Genomic DNA, 24,128 nt, shown 5'->3' with positions numbered 1-24,128 from the left:
AACTTGCATATGAAATTGGAGAGTTACACATTGATGTTCTATCAACTACAAATTTCAAACGTCAACTTCCTTATAATTTTTTCAATGACCTGTTTTAGTTATTCCTCTGCTATAATTAACACTAACTGAACCTGCTAGAGACTATAAGTTTGAGATAACTGAAAATGAAACTCCTTTGAATAAGCACCATATGTTTTGGTCACTCGGTGCACTTCTACTTATAGCAATGGGAATGAGCACTTCTAGAATGTCTTGATTAATGCGCGCTGACTTGGGGAAGTCATTAATCTCCCAAGCAACAAGCTCCTGTCAGTTTGTCAAACAAATACTCATCAATTTTAAATTTAAAACAATAATCAGGAATGGAGCGGAAAAGGGGTTGATCGATGATGAGGGAAGGAGATGGGAGGGTCAAGAAAGAGTGGATCAAATATTAAACCAATTCAAGAGAAGCTTCACTTATTTTGTTATAATTTTTTTCTTTGTGTATCTACCAGCTTGTTAATGTTGATCAGTGTTCTTCATGATTGGGCAAACATTACACCCCCCCCCCCTCTCCCCCCCCCCAAAAAAAAAGTGGGCACACTTCTGCTCTGCAAATTGTATGTACTCATAATTCACATTAGCATTAAATAGGGAGGCAGGAAAAATGTAAAAGCTGAATAAGACCTAAAGAGAAGACATTTAGGGTTCCTTTATTAAGTGAGAGCATGGAAAGAGAGAGTAAGGTAATTGAGAAAGGAGAAATGAAATAGAATAACTGGATATTTGAAGAGGGACACAATCTCTACATGTGTTGATTTATTATGGCTGTCTTGAAGCTGTCTTGAAGATGCAATCAATTCTGGTTGACTCACTACAACATTAAAATAACTGAATGCAATCCATGTCATACAGACATTGTACGCTATAAATCTTGAGAAGTGAATTGAATTCATTCCCTTAAAAGTACTTCAACGTAGCTCTCTCAAGTCTTTGAACATAAAATGACTAAAATTATGCAGTGGTTGTAAAAGTGAAAGTGTATTATTTGGGGAAATTGGGAAAAAGTGATAGATGGCAATAAGATCTTAAGAAAGAAAAGTATGAGGTAAATCTTTAGGATGCAAGCTTCATTCATAAAGTCCCCAGTAGTGTTACTTGGTTAGTCATGAATCTCCTATGTTTTATCGAAGAAAATATACTGGAGTGAGTCACTAAATAGCTGAGAAAAGAAAGAGAGAGAGAGAGAAAAAGGAAGATACATGGTTGATACTCCATTTATTACAGAGGAGTGAAATTTACAGCAGCTTGATATTTTGTGAGGAACTTGTTTTAACAAACAAATTAAATCAAATTAATATAGCCATTTTTTCTTTTTTTTAACTTTATCCAAAAACCCTAAAAAGTACATGTGGCGGAAATGTTCATTTTTGTATTTTGTATTTTTGAAATATACGGTTTGGAAGTCAATCTGAAAAAGTGATTGTAGTTTTTATAGAATTTAAGATCATTTACATCATAAGAAATCACAAGTTTGTGCTGAATATCATCAATATGAAAATAATGGTTTTGGCATATATGAATTATAGGATTAGATATATTGTGACCTGAATTAAATTCTTGATCTTAGTCTGCCCAAATGACTAGTTTGAAAAGCTCATGTTTTATCTCTACTATTAACTTCTTCCATATGTTCATGAAAAATGAGACAGCCCTCAAATGATTGTTTTTCTTCAACCAGTACTGGAACTCACTTTGAAGTTTTACCCTTCCGTTCACCATTTTCAACACAAGACTCCTCAACTTGAGAAAGGTTATATATATTGCCCTTCATTTTGTTTTCCGCATTGCATGAATTGCCTGTAGGGTTGTGCTATGCATATATTCCAATGCTCTCATAGGGACATAAAGGGTTGCCTTCGAGACAACATGCAGACATAATGAGATGAAGATTGATCAGACGTCAACATTAATGTCATGATATTTAATACAGTCCATGTTTAGATGTCAAATAGAAAGGGTTCACACTGACCGTCTGATATTGTATGCTAAATGAGGGTTGCTGTGAAATGCGTCTCTCTCCTTACAGTTTCCATTATAAAAATGTTTTATTAAAAAAAAATTGTATCTAAGTTTCTTTTTTCCCCTTATAAATAAATTTCAATTTGTCTAGCGCATAATTATTATAGGTTAATTCTCTATGAGCTTTACATTACTAAGCAGAGAAAGATGTAGCACTACTACAGAAAGAGATAGTTCTTCAAGGCTTTCTTAAATGTATCGACTATCGAGAGAAGAGGTAGAAATGCCACAGAGCAGGAGTTGATGCTATGAACAATTGGTTTCCATATTTTACAGGATGCACAGTCCCTTTTCTTACAGGCTTATAATATGTCTTTAATCTTAAATTGAGTGTTATTTCTTACTTCTCTATGGACTATGTACTAGTATATGTTGTAATGTTTAAGGCTATCTACTCTCCTCTATCTATTGGTTTAATTTTCTAGTTTTACTTTTTTTGAATCCCATGATTGGCAGATTTTTTTAAATACATAATGTTCCAAAGGAACTGTGACAAACATCAACTGTAGCAAACTATTTATCTTCTTACTTTCTCTTTCTTTCTCTCTCTCATTCTCTATATTTTCTCTTCTCTTTTGATCTCCCTCTCTTTGTATCTTCTTCTCCATCAATATGGCACTACCACTGGAGGCGAGAACCATTAAAGGTTCCATGACATGGCATCGCTTTCAATCTTCAATCTTCAATCTTTCAACCTTTTAAAATGGAGGAATAATGAGCCGGACGATATATCATTTTCAATTTACTCTGTCTCTCAATTTCACTCTCGTCTCCCTTTCTCGTTCTCTGTCTCTCGTGCTGTCTTTCTTTGTCTCTCTCTGTCTCCCTTATCCCCTCTCCCCTCTCTCTCTTTTTCCCTCTCCCTCTCTCTCCCTCTCACTCTCTCTCCTACTTCTCTCCCTTTCCTTCTACATGTGTCTTTTGTAATGTGCCACACCCCCTTTTCCATCTTTTCCATCTTTTCACTCTTTCTCTCTTTCTCTCCCCTGTCTGTCTTCTCTCTCTCTCTCTCTCTCTCTCTTTCTCTCTCTTTCTCTCTTTCTCTCTTTCTCTCTCCCTCTCTCTTTCTCTCTCCCTCTCTCCCTCTCTCTTATTTCTTTCCCTTTCCTTCTACATGGTACTTATGTAATGTATGTACATGCCACACCCCTTTCCCCATCCCCTCTCTCTCTCTCTCTCTCTCTCTCTCTCTTCTCCATCCCTTCACTCTACTCTCAACCCACCATTACCCTTTGCCAGCCTCTGTGCTACCTTTTCAAAGTGACATGATCTATTTACTGATGCCTTGGAACCCCATCTTAGTTAATCAACCATCCAAGAATCACTCCTACTACTTAGGCACGGCCAAGTTAACTGATTTGCACTTTGCTTGTCCTTGACTTTGCACTCTTTCATAAAAGCCAACCATTAATTTGTGAAGGTATAGAATACTTAAGTTATAAGTTATTTATAGCACTTCAATGCAAATAGTCCATCTCTTGGCAAACACAAACAAGGCATACAAATAATCACAATCCAGAATCCCTAATAGGACAGCGTGTAGTATCAGATTCTAACTGAGCCTGACTCGATAAACGCCGCCAATAGGGGTCCATTGAGTATGCTCATTGAACTGAGACGTAACATAGAACTATAGGGTCATGTACATAGTGTGTGAGCAATGCAGAGCAAAGGTTTGTGCAGTGCGGTATCACACGGCTGGAATACCACTACCGGTGCTATATATTATCATAGGCTAGCTGTATATACGCCATCACACAGCACATGTAGAGGCGTTATTGGCTTGGGGATGGTAAATTGAGTATATGCTCTCGGTTGGATTGCTGGCGGCTGGCTGGACTCAGAGCGTAGCATTGTTGTGTTCACTGCGATGGTAATGGTGGTGTACTTATATGTGGGAAGCTAGCCAGAACCGGGTCAGTTCAGGTCTCTGACAGCTCACGTTCAGTCTCTTTAGCATAACGCTGGCTCACGTTACTCTCTCTCTCTCTCTCGGACCCATCTCTCCGTCTCCTTGCTCAGCCAGGCTACACTGGTGATTCTACCCATCGGAGATCAAGGAATACCGGTACAACTACAACTCTTCATTTATCCGGTGTCTTGGAATATATACTGCAGCTCATTAATGTCTATGTGTATCATCGTCAACCAGGAAATATACAACAATTTTTGACGTATAGCTGCTTTTCCTCTATACCGGACTGTGATCCATCAATGAACCGAGGTCACACATAGTTGCTCGCTGTGTAACAAGGACAGGTTTATCTCTTCATGATATTTCATCGTAATTATTGAGGTATATATCTTCAGACTATTGAAACCCTTCAATGGGCAGTTTGATGTGAATATCAGCTGTGAGCTATTCCTGGTATTCTATCTTTATTCAGAAAGTGCTTGCTAACGTGTGTCACTACATCATACCCACAGAACATTGTAGGTTGGCTCATCACCCGGTGTAATATAATTGCATTCAATCAATTTATAATGCATGAAAATATCACGGTACCTGCATGTTGAATACGAGCTCGTCAGTTCATGCTTTCAACTGCAGGATTCATTCATTTATATAGTGGAAGCCATAACTCATCAGGATTCACATTTGTTGCCAATTTACGGAGACAGTCGGCAGCGAAGTGATTAATCACCAAGCGGTAGATATGTTGCATTCCTTGATCAGACCATAAGCGGATTTGTTTTTGTCTTTATAATTTTCCTTGGAAATGAAAACTGATGTGTTGAATGTCGTTTGGTGGCTTTGAGCAAATTTACCTTGTGTGAAATCTACAAGCTACAGTACATGAGGATTGTTTTTACTGGAATCCCTGTATCGTGTATCGTATATGATGATAACTTTTGACTACAACCTGTGAATATTTGCAACTCGAGTGCTTTGGAATATAATTTATTGGCTTGCATTCTGCTCGGCTACGCTTTGCGGACTATACTCTACTGGCAATACCAGGCTTTTCAACATTTGGATTTTAATAGTCCTTGAAGCGGAAAGCAAAGTACATTAGAGGAATATCAATTTCAATCAAACCAAACAACTTGGCGTAATACTGTTTCACCACCTCAAGCTCTCTTTCTTACATTTTTCACTACTTGTGATTGCCATGGCAACTGCTCATTAGAGGAATATAATATTTCAGACAACTCATCGTTACTGATATAGATGTTGTGAACACCAAGCTTTTAACGTTTCTATTACTATCGCCATCTGCAATCTGATATAGATGTAGTAACACCAAGCTTTTAACATTACTATCGCCATCTGCAATCAGCAAGGGAGATAGAGAGTACATTAGAGAATTTAAGTTCCCAGTAGATCGGATCTGATCCTCGCGGGAGTGATTTGATCATATCTCCGCGGGAGTGATTTGATCATATCTTCAAGATGATTGATATCGATGAGGCTATGGCTCTGGAGACGGAGGTGGAGGAGAGTCAAGGGGATGTAAGTATTGATAGGATATTAGGATACTATAGGTAAAGGTTCAACAGAAATAGAGGAATAAGGTCCTATTGAGTTTTGGTAGAATATACTATAGGTAAAGGTACAACAGAAATAGAGGAATAAGGTCCTATTGAGTTTTGGTAGAATATACTATAGGTAAAGGTACAACAGAAGTAGAGGAATAAGGTCCTATTGAGTTTTGGTAGAATATACTATAGGTAAAGGTACAACAGAAATAGAGGAATAAGGTTGTCTTGAGTTTTGGTAGAATACTATAGGTAAAGGTACAACAGAAGAAGAGGAATAAGGTCCTATTGAGTTTTGGTAGAATATACTATAGGTAAAGGTACAACAGAAATAGAGGAATAAGGTCCTATTGAGTTTTGGTAGAATACTATAGGTAAAGGTACAACAGAAGAAGAGGAATAAGGTCCTATTGAGTTTTGGTAGAATATACTATAGGTAAAGGTACAACAGAAATAGAGGAATAAGGTCCTATTGAGTTTTGGTAGAATATACTATAGGTAAGGTACAACAGAAGTAGAAGAATAAAGTTGTCTTGAGTTTTGATAAGAATGAAAAGTTGCTGTACGGCTGGCATAAGGGCATGTACGCAGACATGGGCATCCCTATGTCGCCACACACATGCATTTATACATCTGCAAGGAGCTTTAGCAGTGAAGGAGGCAGATTATCTTGAAGAAGAAGAAGAAGGCACGAACGGACAGACACTATCGAGTCAAGCAGAAGGTTATTAGCATTTATAATGCCTGCAACTTCAAATAAATGTGCTTATGTTATATGAAACGACTCCAATCGGGTAGTTACAGGTATAATCCATTTACTCTTTTTATTACTTGATAAAGAGAGAAATCTGTGTCACGTTTGAAATATAAAAGATGTATGTAGAGCAGTCAAAGCCTTAGAAGAGAGATATCAGAGATTTGCTATTCTTATTTGTTTTATTATAGATGTAGACTGTAGCTAATGAGTAAGAGAGAAAGAGAGAGAGAGAGAGAGAGATGAAAAAAGAGAGGAAGAAAAAGAAGAGGTCAAGTTGATATCTTAGATGTGATGTACCTATAAGATTTGGTCAGGGAGTTGCATTGGGATTGAAATTGGATGTTAGGTTATGATTAGAGTCAGGGTTGAAGAGAGTGCAGAAAAATTAACTGTGGAGCAATCACTCATGGAGTATGTGTGTACAGTCTTAAGCAACGAGAAGGAAGAGGAAAGAGACAGATGAAGAGAGACAGAGAGAGAGAGAAAGAGAGATCAAGAGAGGAGAGAGAGAGAGAGGGAGAGAGAGAGACGAAGAGAAAGAGGGAGAGAAAGAGAGAGAGAGATGAAGAGAAAGAAAGAGATCAAAAGAGAGAGAGAAAAGGAGAGAGAAGGTACCATCAAAGTCAAATTGATATAAGCTGTGATGCTACACGTAACTGTAAGTAAACCCATGTTATTTGAGATGGGATGATTTAGGCTGGGCTAGCTGCTTCATTCGTCATTGTGACTCGATTTAATGATGATGGGTAGATCCAACAGCTGCTAGATATACATGTACAACTATCTAACTGAGAGAGCATAAACAGTATACACTGGTTTCCATAAACTTATCCTTTAGTATTGCAAATATGTTTCCCCCCAAAAAACAATAAGTCATAATTTATGTTCACTGAACCTGTTTCAAATGTATACAAAATACCTATATATATATATATATAGATATATCTATTTTCAGATATTTCTTCCTTGTTTCTAGAGCATTTTTTAAACTTTTGAAACCTCTTTTCCTGGCCCTAGTATAATACATGTAGCTACAATACCGAGGGCAAAAAATTTGGCCCCTAAACTATGCAATAAAGCAGGGTGCACTTGCCTCATTAAACAAGCCCAGTTTTTCAACTTGCAAGAGATTAATGTACTCCCGGGTAGATGATTAAAAACAGAATGACATCAGGGTATGTCTCTTTTTTAACCATTGCTTATGAATGTTTGATCAACATCGTAGCGTCCCAAATGTAAACGATGACATTTATCAGATTCTTCCTTAGGCAGAAGGGAATTTTTTTGGACATGTCTCTTAGAAATCTTTATTGTGAATCCTGTATAAAATATACTCTAAAGTTTCTGAAGTTTCTGGGAATCGTATACAATGGTAATTCTGTAAGACTTCATTAAAAGTAGTTATGTCATTTATGGAGATCACAGGCCGCATTATTCTTTTTTCTTACCAAGAAATGTTATTTGAAAATGTAATCTAATCAATCAATGTGTCGGAGATTGCCAAAACATTTCCACAAAATGTTATCCCTGTGGGTGGCACATTACGTGGTGTTTTTGAAAGATATTTGCAATGTTGTCTTGGTAAAATGCCTACATAACTACATTAGAAGCTAAAATGTCATCGTCTGAATCCAAATGCAGTTATGACTTTACAATAATGCCAGGTGTCACACTAGTTAAGAAATCTATCATGTCAATTACAAGGGTTACAAAAGCAAAGGAAAACAAAAGAAAAGTAGGGACTATGTAATGAATAATTTTCATGTATTTTACTTGTTTGTCATCTTTAAATTAAAAACAAAAGCAAGTAGCAGTTTGAATTATTGATATTTTCCCATTAAAGGTACTATGTCCCATTTGCAGGCCAAAAAAATGAAAAAGTTAAATTCCAACTGCATTTGAAAGATTATACTAATTTAGAACTTCCCTAAAAAAAGTGGGGCTTGAAAATGTCTTCAAGTGAGAAAATAATGACTATTAGTTGTCAAATCGACTTTAGGGCTATAGAGCCCAAAAGTAATAGTCTTGATTTTCAGACAATTGTACCGAATGGTCATCCGTTTTATGCTGCGCAAAGATTCAATCAGTTTAATCTTGGCCATCACAAGAAGTGGGTTATTGATGTAGACAAATGCTCATGTACCCTTTACAACTCTTTTCATGTATGTTATTACCAAAGAAGAAAAAAAGCCAGTCAGTCACTCAATAGTGTCTGACAGTGAAGTCTAGCAAGTAAACAGGTTTCCTTGCATAATTTGAATATGAGGACACTGCTAACGTTTAAATTTCACAGATAGGACATACATGACATATTCATAATTCCTGCAAAGTTCTACAGAATTTGAGGTTGGCTGCAAAAGGGACATAGTACCTTTAAGGCCTGTTGTAAAATATAATATACATATAACTTTGATTAACCCTTATGAAACATCTCAATTTTCTCTGCTATTTGAGTTAAAATGGTGATGTGCAACAATATCAGCTTACACGAACCCTTCACATTTTTTGAGCTGTCAATTTAATAAACAGCATTGCAAAAGCTAGGCAACCTGATGGCGTTTTAAGGAAAAGGTTGAGAATTAATGAAAAACTGTAACCATATGGTAAGGAGTGTGGCCAATGGTTGAATGTCATTAGTGCTATGTAATTGCATGGGACGTGAAGTCCTAGACGTGATTATCATTATTTTGGCTTCTCTGATGATTGCTCCGATCAAGCTCTTGCTCTTGAACACCTGATGGACCCCTGCTCAGGGCAAGATGCATTTTAATGGTACCCAGAGGATAACAAATATTGAATATATGGATTGGAGATGATCGAGGCCTATGAAGAAAATTGAGATGGAGAGGGAAAGAGAAATGAGAGAAGAAAGGAGAGAAAAGGAGAGAGAGAGAGAGAGAGGAAAGGAGAGAATTAGAGACAGAGACGGAGACAGAGAGAGATAGAGAGAGACGAGAGAGACGAGAGAGAGAGAGAGAGAGAGAGAGAGAGAGAGAGAGAGAGAGAGAGAGAGAGAGACCTGAGGGCAAGATGCATTTTATTGGTGTCCAGAGGACAACAAATATTGAAGATATAGATTGGAGATGAGGCCCACAGAGAAAACTGAGATGGAGAGGGAAAGAGAAATGAGGGAGAAAGGGAAAGAAGGAGAAGGGGAGGGAGGGAGGGAGAGGAAAGGAGACAGAGAGAGAGAGAGAGAGAGGGGGGGTGGAGGACTCTTGCTCTTCAAGAACTGATTGGCCCAAGGGCATGATGCATTTTAATGGCACCCAGAGGATAACAAATATTGAAGATATAGATTGAAGATTAGGCACCTACACAGAGAAAAATGAGAAATGAGGGTGGAAGGTAGAGATGGAGAGAAAGGGAGAGAAAGGGAGAGAAAGGGAGAGAAAGAGGGGGAAGACGGAGAGAGATGGGAAAAAAGAGGAGGGAGAAGGAGAGAGAAAAAGAAGGGGAGGAAAGAGGATGGACGGACAGTTCAAAATGGAGAAGAGAGCAAAATGAAGGAAGAAAAAGTTAGATGGAGGTATCAAAAAACAGAGAGGTGGGAACAATGGAGGGAGGAGAATGAAGTAGGGAAAGAATATTGGATAGCTTGATGAGGAGATTGTAGAAGGTGGAGAGCTCTTGGTTTATACTAGAGGTTTAATTAAACTTTCTTCTTGTATAAGTACAATGCCAATATTGCATAGTTTGCTGTTCATTTTGTGTATCTCAATATAATAAGAGATATCTTGTATGCCTTCCTCCCCCCAACTGATCCTCTTTTTCTTTGGAATACTGAGTAAGCTTTTTTGAGATTGATTTCATACATTTCTAACTATACACATTGTATTTTAAATTGATTGGTATACTTTAAGGGTAGTTGTGATGGATACAAAGTAGACCATGATATGACGTGAGTGATGGAGATGGTCGCGTATAATGAACTCCAAGAAAAAAACACTTTTTATTGAGGATGTCATCAATAGTTTTGACATTTTGATCGTTTGAACATATGGGGGTGAATTCATTGGATATGAAATGCAGCTGTCTGTCCTATTTTCTCTGCTGAGCCCTGAGTCTCGGATTGATTTGAATTGTCCGAGTGAATGTCACCATTTTCCCTGTAGAGATAGTATGTGATCAGCATTTATCATATTTGAGATAAGTACATGTACAGGAAATAGAATTTATACACCAATCCAGATTTGAATAATTTATCATTTGACCATTGACTTATTTCTTAAATCCACTCAAAATTATGTTGGCAGCTAGGAGTTATGTATTTAAAAGTATATATTTTTTCAAGCTTTGTGCTGCATTTTCTGTAGTTTTAGTCCAAGATTTAGACGCTGAAGAATAATATGCATGGATCTGTTAAATATATTGCATGTTTAAAAATATTTAAGTAGATTTAAGCCCAGTTAATCTAATCCCAACCGAAGTTGAGGCGGCCTTAAAAATGTTGCTTTTCCTTGGAAGTAAGGAGCATGTGTCATGCTAAGCCTTCTCTCTCCATCTTTTGAATATCGACAATCCAAGCTTTTAGAGATAAAAAGTTAGAAACAAAAGGTGAATTATTTTGCGGCCGGGTGTCACAGTTTTGTAACTTTGATTTGTTTATTACCTCACTTTAGAAGAAAAGATTGGAGCCACTTAGAGTTGTGAGTATTTATCAACTATTTATCAACTACAATCGAATTCAGACATTAATTGGGGGAATATCTACAGTCTGCTTTAAAATTAGAGTCATCACAAAGCCAAAGGCTAGAATTGAGGAGAGTATAGCACTTCTGAAAACCCATGTCTGCCATTTCAGACATATCACCTTACAGTATTGATCTGATTATAAATGTAAAAGGTGAAAGGTCATATTTGCACTCATCTTATCGTGCAATTGTATGTTTGATAAAAGTTTGCTGTTTCTATTCTTACTGTGTCATCAATGTTTATTTATGAATGCAAAACTATGAAAAATTGAATTGGTTATGTTATCAATGAATATTATTACTTATCTTGTAATAATTGTTTACCTACATGTATGGTATGATATGATGATAATGTTACAGTATATGATATCAATATCATAACGTCAATAATGTTGTATTATTATCATTATCATTTGTTCTTTGATGATATTTTTGTTAACAGAATGTTTAATTTTTCTAACCAAACTTAAATCCCTATTTGTTACAGCGATCCTACTCAGAGTCCTACGTTAAAAAGAAAGGTTAGTTTCAGTGCAAGACAGTCGGACAGCATGCGGCAACACTCACTCTTTCTTTCTTTCAACTCCAGCTTTATTTGTTTTCAACCATTTTCATGTTACTTCAATTCTCATATTCTAACCAGTTCCTAATTCTTGCTTTAGATTGTCTTCATTTGATTTCCAGAGACAGAAAGTTCAACTTTTGTGATGCGTCCTGAAAAATATTCATTTTTTGTTTCAGTTCCCATTGCATTCCAAATTCCAGGCTGCTGTATGTCATGTCATTAAAGCTAGCTTTGTTCTTCGTGTAAAAGTACATGTGCTTGCAAATGGTACCACAATGTCATTTTGGGGTCCCAGTTGCACAAAATGTATCCTGCACATTGTTCCACAATATAAAAGATATGTGTGTGTATGAAATTTAAAAAAAAATTATTCTTTGAAATAAATGTTTATGTGGTATTCACTCATTTTTGCTCTTTAAAACCACCAATTTTGTGAAAGACAAAAGCTCTATATCAACAAAATTAAGCATGAAATATAAGGGGGAGGGGGTAATAATTGAAAATAAAGTCTCACAGAATCAAAGTAATTATACTTAATGCACAAACAAAATTGTGTAGTGTACAAAAAACAAATTTCAACTAGCTTTATCTGTAGAAAACACTTTTGATAGAAAATGTATAAACAAAGCCAAGAAATGGGCAAAGAAATATAGTGAAACATTTTATGTAATTGTCTTGCCCTTGTGCAAAGCTTCCCTGTGAATTTAACTTCACAGAAATCTTTTTCATGCATGGTAAAAACTTCAGAATTACTGTGCCACTTTCAATTGAAATTCCTTGTCAATACCACTACGCATTCAACTGCCAGTAAGTCCTCGTTGCTAGGTTACCACACAAGTATTATTACCAGTTTAGCTGTAGCATCACTCGTATCACTCCAAATCTTCTGATGTCAGTCTCATACCTTTTTTGGTACCTCTGTATTTTGAGCACTCCAGTCACTTTATGTTGTCTCTAAGAGGGTCCAAATACTGGTATTGCAAGCACAGAATGTACGATGCTCGTTCTTAACTTTATAATTCAGGGCGATTCCATGCAATGTGTCCTGGGGGGTGTTTCACAAAGACTAAGATCAACTTAAGTTGGACTTGAACTAGGGCAGGCGATTCATGCCCTTAAAAAGTCTTGAACCAGATGTAAAATTAAAGGGGAAAAACCTTACGAATTATGATTGTTAGATAATGTTTTTCCTTCAATAATAAGGTATCCAAAAATGTGAATTCTGTAGATTTGGGATATCTTTTGAGAGACCAATGGTGAGAGCAACTAGTGGCATTAATGGCCTGTCATAGTTCAAGTCCAATTTAAGTCGATCTTAGTATTTGTGAAACACCCCCCTGTTTGGCATTATGATGTCTATCCATATATTTCACACTTCGAAAGAAAGATCTTGTTCTCAACATGACAAAGAATAATAATAGTGATACAAGCACTATTATTCACTGGTCATATCCAGATATTCTTTAATCGTGGATGAAATATTTGAATGAAAAAAAAATAGATGTAGTTTAGGACACATTGCACAGAATCATCCTACATCGATTATTCTTTTTCAGCTTTGTTTAGTTCTTTTCATGTTTTGATTTAGCAGCATTTCATCAATGACTTGTAATTTTATTTGCGCAAACTCTTTTGTTTTCATGCAGACATGGTTTTCATCTTTTTTTCATGTGTTTTTTGTCTTGTTCTCTTTCCAACCATTTGTGACTATCTTTTGTAGCTTCCCCGTAAGGCCAGTGATCCTATAGGGACAAGGGATTATTACAAGGAAGGTATGAAACACAAAACTGTTAAAAAAACAATGATTGCTGTGAGAAAAAAAATATTAGCATATATGCACATATTCACAAGATGACGTAGAGATTGGGTGTTGGTTAACTAACATAGGTAGTTGGTAATCTCCCCCCCCCCCCACCCCCCGCCCCAGACCATACTCTTTATTTTCTTAGTGCTTGATGGATAGAGATGTATGATTTTTCTTTCAGAGAATCATGATATTTTTATATTTTTTGAAAGATTTAATCCTTGATATTATTATTAAAAATTATCCTTATTTTTGGTGTGGTGCTCTGTTAAGGTTTTTATTTTATATCATAATGCATTGAATTTCAGTCTCTCTCTTCATCTTCGACACTCTCTTGCTCCTTGAGGCCATCATTATCAACCTCCATTTCTCCCTCTCTAGCCACCTATTCTCCCCTTCCCCCCCCCCCCTTCTCTCTCTCTCTCTCTCTGTCTCTCTATTTCTCTCTCTCTGTCTCTCTGTCTCTCTCTCTCTCTCTCTCTCTCTCTCTCTCTCTCTCTCTCTCTCTATTCTCTCTCCCGCTCTCTCTCTCTCTTTCTCTCTCTCTCTCTCACTATCTCACTATCTTCTCTCATTTCCCCATTTCTGCAGTTCATTTTTGTTTTTTCTTCTTTTCTCTCTTGATTCCTGACATATGTTCCTCTTCTTGTCCTTTTCCTTCATCATCGTAGCATGGAATGAAGTTCAAAATATTCAAGATTACCCAGCACGTTGGCTTTACAGGCTTCCCTGCTAGGCAATTTGGTTTGAGATGGCGACAGGGTCTTCTCAATTTTCAGCTATACTGGGTTAATGCATTCCAACCTTCCCTCGAGATGAAAAGTCAAAACTGATAGGTTTCAAATAAAAGCACCCATGCACATCATTTTCTGACCAGGACCGCAAACCTCACTTTATCAAAATAGAGGAAACCAATATATATGCAAATTGAATGTGATCTTATAATTAATTTCCTTATCTCTTCATTCCTGTATATGGTGCTTTCTTCATTATTTTTTATGTAACTACTCATTGGCATTATAAAATAAAAACAAATGAAAAATCTAAGCTGTACAGAGAAGAACTCATGCATTTTTGTTCCAGTTGTTGTTACTATGAATTTCACCTAATCTCTTTGCCTTTTTAAATTCCCCTCCAAAAAAAAAGATATATAACATGTATATAAGATTACAAAATTGGGAAAAAAAAGAACTACTTGCAACTGACATTTCAATTTGTTGATTAGCTTTTGTACTTTTTTTGCTTGTATTTTGTTATTATAAAGTCCATTCAGTGTATTCCTTTTATCTTTTTGAAATATTTCTTTAAATAAATGAGGAATGAAAACTACTTGTGACTGACATGTTAATCTGTTTTGGCATTCAATTTTGAAGCTTTTCTTTTCTCTATCATTTTATGCTGCTTTCATATTTTCTTTCTCTCACTCTCCTGTTTATTCATTTGTTTTTCACTTTTGTCTCCTTTCTCCATTTTTCGTATCTTTGTCACCACCAATATAATCTTGGTTCTCGTATTACCTGTTAGATTGATATTCGTTCAGGTATTACCAACAGTGCAATAATACCTTCAAATTGGCCATTACGATATACGAAAAGAAACACACAAAAAACAAAGTGAAAACACTGAGAAAAAAAATTGTCAAGTGAATGACAGAAAACATAATTTGTCAGTGCATGTTATTCCCTCTGCCTCATCTTCAGAAAAAAATATTATATGCATTTAAGCCGATATTCAACCCCCCCCCCCCCCCATCCCTTCTCATCTATAGTAAAATGTGTTTCCCTCCAGGAGTGGGCCTTATTTTAGATATCAAAGTTATATTTTATGACCTTTATTGGAACCTTCCTGCATCTTTGTAATTCATTATTGTATGCATATAGGTCTACCACTCTTCCCCATCTCTTCTCATCTATATTCCCCTCAAATGGTTGGCCTTATTTAAGATATTAAAGTTAAATTTTGTGAACTTTTTTTTATCACAACCTTTCTCTATCTTCAGAATTCATTATTGTTTGCATACAGGTCTACCCCCCCCCCCCGTCTCTTCCCTCAAATAGTCTGCCCTTTTAAAGATATTTAAGTTGTATATTTTTATTACCTTTTCTTTTATTAAAACCTTTCTTCTCCATCTTCAGAATTCATTATGGTTTGCATGTAGGCTAATACCCCAGTCCCTTCTCATTTCTCTTAAGTGGCTTTCCCTATTTACGGGCAAACCTAGGGGCGATGAAACGTGAGATCCATGGATACATTTAATACCAGAAGTTGAGATTAAATAGGCAATGTGCAGAGTTTTATTCCATGGCATCCTTTATTAGAACCTTTCTCCATCTTCAGAATTCATTATTATATGCATATAAGTCTACCCATGTCCCTTCCCAATTCTAATTCTACATCAAGTAGTTGGCCTTTATTTTAGATATTAAAGTAACATTTTATGATTTTTTATTAGAACCTTTCTCCACCAAGTAGTTGGCCTTATTTTTAGATATTGTAGTTATACTTTATGACCCTCTATATTAGAACCTTTCTCCATTTATAAAAATCATTGTTGTATGTGTACAAGCCTACCCTTGACCCTTCTCATATATGTTTCCTTCAAATAGTTGGACTTATTTTGGATATTAAGCTTGTTATGTTTGATGACTCCCTTATAAGGACCCTACTCCATTTTGTATCTTTGAAGTGGTTTCGACTATTGACATTTAAAGATGCATACATTTAGAGCTCAGTAGAGCTAGGGAAAGTCATTTGAAAGAATTTTTTCGCAGGAGCTTTTAATTAATCATAGTGAAGACATATTATTCAAAGACTAAAAACCCTTGATTAAATGACGGATACAGAATGATTGGAATTAGGACAACTCATTTTAATCATAACTTATTACAAAAATTGGCACAGACAGTTCAATCATTGATTAAATTTTTATTATGACAACCTACAAAGTTTGCTAACTACTGCTACTTTACACACTATTCTTTTTCTCAAAAGAAGAATAAAACATTTGTTGAATTAAAAAAATAGAAAAAGGTGTATGAGAATGAACCTGTGAAAACTAAAATGTACACCAAAATATTTTGTTTAATTCTGAATATGACCATTTTGGGTTGTTGACTTCCCAAAATCAAAACATCTTCATTTGTTATTTGCATGAATTTTCTATAATAGATTGGAAATATTTATCTATAATGTAGTAATTCATTTTTGAAAGAGAAATTAACTCTATAACCCCCATGACCTTCACTGTGACCTTGTCTACCCTTCACTCATTCAAACTCTTCAAGTGATTTGTTTATTTGTTTTGTGTACTTCATATCTTATACATCCATTCTTTTAACTCATGAGCTCAATTACACAAACTGTTTGAAAAAACATATGTTTTATCTTTGTTTATTTGTTTTGTTTGCTTGTTTTGTGCTTTGCATTTTGTTATCTCCATTTCTTCTACATTCATTCATTAAATTCCCTTGCTCAATTACACAAACCTGTAAAAAAGCATTGTGTTTTGTTGTGCTGTTTGTTTCTTTGCTTTTTTTTTGCTGTCTCTATTTTTTCCTATTTTCATTCGTAAAATGCACTTGCTCAATTACACAAACCTATTTTATAACCATCTTACTAATTCACATTTTATATCTTTCATTTGTTTTGTTTTGTATTTGGTTGTTTGTTTTTTGTTTGTTTGTGTTTTGCTGTCTCCATGTCTTCCAAATCCTTTCATTATATTCACCATGCTCCTATTAAACAAACCTATCAAATTCTTTCTCTATAAATTTGAAATCATATGATATGCGGTGCAACTTCTGCTTCTGATATCTAGAAGATGAGAGCCTGAAGGGCGTTAACTCATAGCTTAAAGTGGCATGTTCCCCGTATTCCAGAGGGCGTTCAAAATACGTACCCGCTGGCGGACGATGCTAGCTGCCTATTGACACCAACAGAATACGGCTCTTACGCGCAGATGGCATGTTCCGAATGCCCGCACAATGCCGATTGTCACATACATGTGCCGAAGTAATACCAATCGCAGTTCGGTTCTAAGATTCGGCTGCTGTTTCCGCCCACTTACGTGACGTCAGGATCGGCAGCGATCAGCTGGCTGGACGAAGGCAGGCCAGGCCGCGCGTACTTTGATTGACAGCTGTATGCAAATTACAAGTCGATCTTCGGAACCAAGATGGCGATGACTAGAGCAGTGATAACTACAATGGCGGGAACGTGCCTCTTTAAAGAGATGATTTAATGCCCTTTGGCTCTTGGCAGATGACATCATCTGTTGAGAGCCAGAAGGGCATTAAAGGAAACCAAAACCTTCATACTAAGTTACTTTTATTGTAAAGTTTAAAAGATTTGAATAAAATCAGTGAAAATTTGAAAAAAAATCGGGCAAGGAATAAGAAAGTTAGAGCGTTTTGAAATGACTAGTCACTAGAGGGCAGTATTCAATTTGATGACATCATCTGTGAACAACTCTCCATGCCTTTTGTACATAAAATTTCACCTTTTTCTTCGTATTTATTTGTGTTCTTGATCCGACTTCATAGCATGTGAAGTAGAATATCATTTTGCATTCTATATCTTGCTTTCAGGGGAGTACATTATCTCAATCACAAGAAAGAAGGAAAAACATGAAATTTGATGTACAAAAGGCATGGAGAGTTGTCCACAGATGATGTCATCAAATTAAATACCGCCCTCTAGTGACTAGTAATTTTAAAAAGCTCTTACTTCCTTATTCCTTTCCCAATTTTGTTCAAATTTTCACTGATATTTTTCAAATATCTTAAACTTTACAATAAAAGTAACTCGGTATGAAGGTTTTGGTTTCCTTTAACTTTGTGTTAAAGTATGTGAGTTAACGTCCTTCTGGCTCCAAACAGACAACATATTCATTACAAATGTTGTCATTATTTATGTGTTTGATATTTGGTAAATTGCATGGTACCTGCCCACTCATTCCCATTCTATTCAGACTGTGGAGGAAATCTGAAGGAGCTCAGAGAAAGTACAGTGTACAAGACAGATTTTATTTAATTTTTGTTAAAAGGTTTGAGAATGTTCATTGAAATTTTGCAGTATTCATTGCATCATCAATGCGATAGGCTGCACAAAATGATGTTTTGAATGAAATCAAAGCTTGACAAAAACTTAGAACCAATTGTTAATTACAAAGACTTTTCAATACGAAAAGACACTCAACTAATTTTTTCATGGAAGCAGAACTCTAAAGCTAAAATAAATATTACAAAAATAAAAATGATTGAATAGCATTATTGTATTGTTTTGTTTTAAAATGTCTTGATATTAGAGAATATTATATGTACCTACAGTCATAACGTTCATTGTTATGTAACTTTTTATAAAGACAATAGAGTATAGACATGTATAATTTTATTTCTGCCATTCTTTGCATTGTTTCATGTCATTATTCTCCATCGCTATGGCAACAACAGAGGAGGAAGATATGACCTTTGTGAGGTTTATGAAGAATCACAAATGTTATGAGATCATCCCGACCAGCTCCAAACTAGTCGTCTTTGATGCAGAGTTATTGGTAAGTTCAGACAAATTCACTCTCAAGAGAATATCACCATGATTGCTTTTTTTCCCAGGGATATATTGCATTGTTATCTTGATTGAAGAGCAACTGGGACTTGGTTCATGCAGCGTAGATGAAGAACAATTTCTTTATTAAAAGGATTCAGTGCTGATTTCCCTGTCCTTCTCTTTTGTTTACTATTTTTAAGGTACCTTGATATATATTCCTTCTCATTCCCCCTTATGCTACGGTCACAAAGGTTCGTACGAACGATAATTTCGTACAAATCTCCCGGTTTTTCCATTGTCTTCCTGAATTTCCATTGTCTGAAAATCGTTTGTACGGCTTTCGTAGCAGTTCGTAATGGCATTTGTGACCGAGGCTTTACTTATCTGTAATTCCTGGGTTGTATGTCTCTCTGTTTTTCCTCGCTATTATAGAAAATACTCTAATTAAAAATTGGCAAATATGGCACTTTAATGCAGATTACTGACATGGATGATGGCCATTAGGGTAAAGTAGCTACTTGGAAGCAAGTTTAACATTAATGGTACATGCACTTTGAAAGTAAAGAAAAGTAGAATTAGGAGAGGGAGAGAGAGAGAGAGAGAGAGAGAGAGATAGAGATAGAGATAGATGGAGAGTAATAATAGAGATTCTCTCTGTCCCCCTCTCTCTCTTTCTTTCTCTTTTTTCCTTTATCTCTATCTCTCTCTCTTCATCTATCTCTCTCTCTCCCTCCATCTATCTCTCTCTCTCCCTCTCCCAATGCTACTTTTCTTTACTTTCAAAGTGCATGTACCATTAATGTTAAAATTGTCTCCAAGTAGCTACTTTACCCTAATGGCCATCATCCAAGTTAGAAATCTGCATTAGAGTGCCATATTTGCCAATGTTTAATAAAAGAGTACCAGTATGTTGAACCTGGCTGGAACAAGAAGCCTTCTGAGAAAAGTTAAATGTCACTTGAGGTTACTATATACTCTGTGCTAGGTTCTAAGAGTGAGTGGCGATGCTTATAACAAATAATAATAATGGTGGCTTCTTATGTAGCGCACATGTCCGTCACGTTGTGACGCTCTTGGCGCTACCCAATTATTACCCTGGCTTTAGCAAGAACGGCCACTACGGCGCTCTCGCATTTCAAGGAATTAGTTCCTGCCAGGTACCCATTTACAACACCTGGGTTAAGTGTGGCAACGTAGATCAAAGTCTTGCCAAAGGACATTAGTGCTCATATTTTGATCATTTACTTCCAGAGCTCGTTAAAAGCTTTTTAGAGCTTTCCAGGGCTCATTTGTAGCCTCCAGATCTTCATTTTCCTCTGCCTCCTGTATATTTCATATCCCTTATCCTTCTTAAGTCGGTTTTTTTTATGGCAGCATTAATATTCTGTCCATATGAGAGCGATGTAGAATTTTTTTATGGTGCATTTGTCGACACTGATCCTGACATATGGAGGTGTCTATTTTGACATTTCACTATAAGACACTCAAGAATATCTTTTTTTTAGCCTTCCCTAATCCTTGTTAAAGGTAAAGACCAGTATTGGTAACGCCCCAATTTCAAAAAATGAAATGGAAGCTCTCATTACCAATCATGTGAAAGAATATGTTTTGACTAATACATGATGATAAAAAATTTGCCGGGAAACCGCCTACTAATTCATATATTTGGTAAATTTATCTCTCTCATGGTCGTGTGAGAGAGATAGGGTAGTCCCATATACATCTTTCTGTGTATAGATCTAGTGCTTGTAACTTTACGAAGAATGGGCCAAATTTCTTATCATTTTGATGATTCCAGAACCTTGCAGATGCTAGATGCTAGATGATCAACCTTTTCTGATCGATTCCACAACGTTTCTTTCACAATGCAATCGCATGACCATTACTGGTCTTTACCTTTAATGTCCAAAAAATAGTAGTTGACATGAAATTGCAAAACTTCTTATACATTTACAGTTAGATACACCCAAAGCTGTAGGAATTAAGTATGACTATGCTTACCGGTGTTGTATGGACTTTAAAGCCTATCTGCACTAGTTTGGCCTGGAGGGATTAGACCACCCAGGGAGTTCACTGATTGGTGGTTATCTCATCAAATCAGCTCTCAATTAACATAAGCAAAAGTTGATCCTTGGGGACCAATGGGTACCACTAAGGCATTGTTTGGTATAACGAGGGGGCAGGTAGGTACAAGTAGTGCAGTGGGGCTTTAAACGAGTTTGTTTTTTATTTGTATTTCTTTACTTGTTGTTGCAGGTGAAGAAGGCTTTCTATGCCTTGGTGTACAATGGTGTCAGAGCAGCTCCACTATGGGACAGCTCAAAGCAAGACTTTGTGGGTAAGTGTTCAGAAAGCCAGATTGCAGTTAGAATCCTCCCCCAAAGACCAATGAATAAGATGCTTTTTGACTTGTGGAAAGGTCAGAGTTTCACAAAGATCCTAAGTTGAACTTAACTCTTAAGTTAGACTTGAACATTGTGGAGAGCCATTTGGAGCCTTAAAATAAAATATATTCAACAGCAAAAATTCAAGTATTTTAGACTTTTCATAAATTCCACATCAAGAACATGAAATCTCCCTGATAATAGAAAATATGAATGATTCGAATCAACATTTAATGCCTTTTAAAATAACTTTTACAAAATATTTTCAAATATGCTAACGTCCCATAATTTTTAAGTCCAATTTAGAGACAAGTTCAACTTAGGGTTTTTGTGAAACACCCCCAGGTCTCACCATGCATTCTGATGTATATCAACTGTAAAAAGGAATCCAATCCTAATAGCAAACTACTCTAAAAGAATGCAGGAAAATCAGACAAGCAGACTGGTGAAAGTTTGAATGTAATCGGACAAAAAACAAGAAAGTTATGATTTTTTTTTAAAAGTTGTAATCACCAAATGTATGGGCACTTCAAATGGGCTGTATCGATAATGTCATTATGGCAAAGTGTAGGATGTAAATTACATAACTTCCAGGTGTACATGCACTTAAAAGTTTCAAAGGGAAATTAATCATTCATGAAAAGTTGAATTAGATGAAAGCAGAAATGTCAGAAAAGCAAATTCATTAAAGTTATCAAACAAAGGAACAGGAAAGTTATGATGGTTTCTCAGAGTCAAAATCTTTATTGAAGCGACAGAATCTTCTCTTGGCAATTTCAATGTAGAAAATTTGCAGGACATTTACAGCGAGCAATTAAGTATATTTCTGGAGTAATCACATACATGCTTTGATTTTTTAATTTTTAAATACAGGTATGCTGACAATAACAGACTTCATCAACATCCTTCAGTACTATTACAAATCACCATTGGTAAATATATGCATCGATTTAGGTTTGAAAAACCTACTAGTTAAAGATAAAGTTGAGTTCTGGTCATGCGATTGCATTGTGAAAGAAACGGTGTGGATTCGATCAGAAAATGTTGATCACCTAGCATATAAGTATTGGTGTGTACTGCAAGTTCCTGGTATTATCAAAATGATAAGAAATTTGGCCCAGTCTCTGTAAAGTTACAAGCACTGTACACAGAAAGATGTATATGGGACTACATAAAAATTTGGACATGTCATATTTAGAATATGAAGGCATATGAAGAGCCATGCTTTTCAGGCAACATTTGTTATTTGATGTTCTTCCACACTTGCATAATAGAATGATAACGCTCACAAATTATTTTTCGCCTCTTCCCAGAACTCAACCCTCTCTTGAAACCTTGTTCATGTATGAAGTAGAAAGCTGCGATGGTTTTTTAATTAATTAGTTTTGAATGACCTTAAAGATAAACTTCAGTTCTGGTAATGCGATTGCATTGTGAAAGAAAAGGTGTGGAATGTATCAGAAAAGTTGATCATATAGCATGTAAGTAATGGTGTGTAATGCAAGGTTCTGGAGTCATCAAAATCATCATAAATTTGGCAGAGTCTTGGTAAAGTAACAATCACTTACACAGAAAGATGTATATGGGACAACACATATGGTGTTGGGGCTAGTACTACCCTGATTTCCTTATCTTTCTATGCTCATTACTCAGCCAGTATACATTTTCTTCCAAAATTGTTTGGCACATGTCATTTATTTGTAATCTTGAACATTCAGTATAAGTTTCGTTTGATTCTGTGAGAATTAATTTTTTTTTTTACCAGTACTGGAGTTTATCTTTAAGGTAATGCGCTCCACATCCCTATATATCATAACACACAGAGCTCAGTGAATATGGGCAGGACCTTTGTTACATGCAGCTGCCATTCATCTACACATGAATTTATAATTTGTAAAAAAAGCGTTGCGGTTTAAAACAAAATGGCTGCTGTATGTGCAGAAATTCAAGCTCTTTCTCCTATTAAATGCATCTGGCTTTTTGTTAAGGACTCTGAATCCAATGTTTTTTAGCCAAAGCACAAAATGTGGAATGATTGTCGTGAAAGGGACTATATGATTTTGTCTGCTGAGAGCCTGTAGGGCATTCACATTAGGCCTGTCTTCATCAGCTCAAGTTTGCTAAATAACCCGCTTTATTAACTATTCCGATCGCGAATTAGCCAGTTAATTTGCGTCTTCATCAGCCCGCAGTTGCAATTAGTGGGATATTTGGTCAAGAAAATATCCAGAGAAATCTTGGTCTTGTTTCCCAAAAAACTTGCTCTTTGGGATATAGGGGGCTAATTTGCACCCGCCTGAGCTAGTTTGTGATGAGCGTATTGTTTAAGTGAAGACGCAATTTCAAGCTTCAGGATAATATCCTGAGTCTGGAAATAACGGGTTATTTGGCAAACTCGAGCTGATAGGGACAGGCCTAGTGTGTATTATTATGTGTCAACATCTTCCTGGCTGTTAGCAGATGATACACTGTATGCTGAAGAAGTACAGCATGTCTTTCATGTTTAACATCATTGATATACTTCAAGAAAGGCTTGGGAGTATATGCTTGACTCTGGTTTGAGGTTTTCTCTTTTTTTTTCTAATTTAATTGAAATTTTGATGTATAAGATGTTCATATCTACATCTGATTTAATAATAGGTGTACATTTTTTTCTTCTTCAGTGATTTAGCATGTAAATGAATTTGTGTGTCTATCAAGATGCAAAACATGACCTCCATTATTAAAGGGATCCGGTAACTTTGTCTCAGATTCTGAAACAAAATCCTGGATTTAGCTCATGCTGCAATGATAATTTTAAACCTTTAAGTCAGTCAGGAACTCCATGACTTTTACA

At 36.0% G+C, this 24,128-nt stretch overlaps 1 protein-coding gene across 5 annotated transcripts in view; it reads left to right on the top strand.

Annotated features, from left to right (window-relative positions):
• Window positions 1–24,128, top strand: part of LOC105446625 (5'-AMP-activated protein kinase subunit gamma-1-like) — a 57,461-nt gene that overhangs the window by 21,617 nt on the left and 11,716 nt on the right. For 2 of the 5 annotated variants that reach the window (XM_030980388.1, XM_030980386.1), the window contains exons 5-9: window positions 10,924–10,950; window positions 11,483–11,516; window positions 18,815–18,915; window positions 21,165–21,246; window positions 22,166–22,224. In XM_030980388.1, the coding sequence (XP_030836248.1) occupies window positions 10,924–10,950; window positions 11,483–11,516; window positions 18,815–18,915; window positions 21,165–21,246; window positions 22,166–22,224 (303 nt within the window). Of the gene's footprint in view, window positions 1–4,910; window positions 5,519–10,923; window positions 10,951–11,482; window positions 11,517–13,280; window positions 13,333–18,814; window positions 18,916–21,164; window positions 21,247–22,165; window positions 22,225–24,128 lie in introns of those variants that run through there. The other 3 variants (XM_030980411.1, XM_030980395.1, XM_030980402.1) reach the window with 3 other exon arrangements.

Source organism: Strongylocentrotus purpuratus, unplaced genomic scaffold (assembly GCF_000002235.5).
Source record: "Strongylocentrotus purpuratus isolate Spur 01 unplaced genomic scaffold, Spur_5.0 spur5_contig_819, whole genome shotgun sequence".
NCBI lineage: Eukaryota > Metazoa > Echinodermata > Echinoidea > Camarodonta > Strongylocentrotidae > Strongylocentrotus > Strongylocentrotus purpuratus.
The sequence above is the reverse complement of the archived record's forward strand: the minus strand, read 5'-3'. Positions and strand labels throughout refer to the sequence as shown.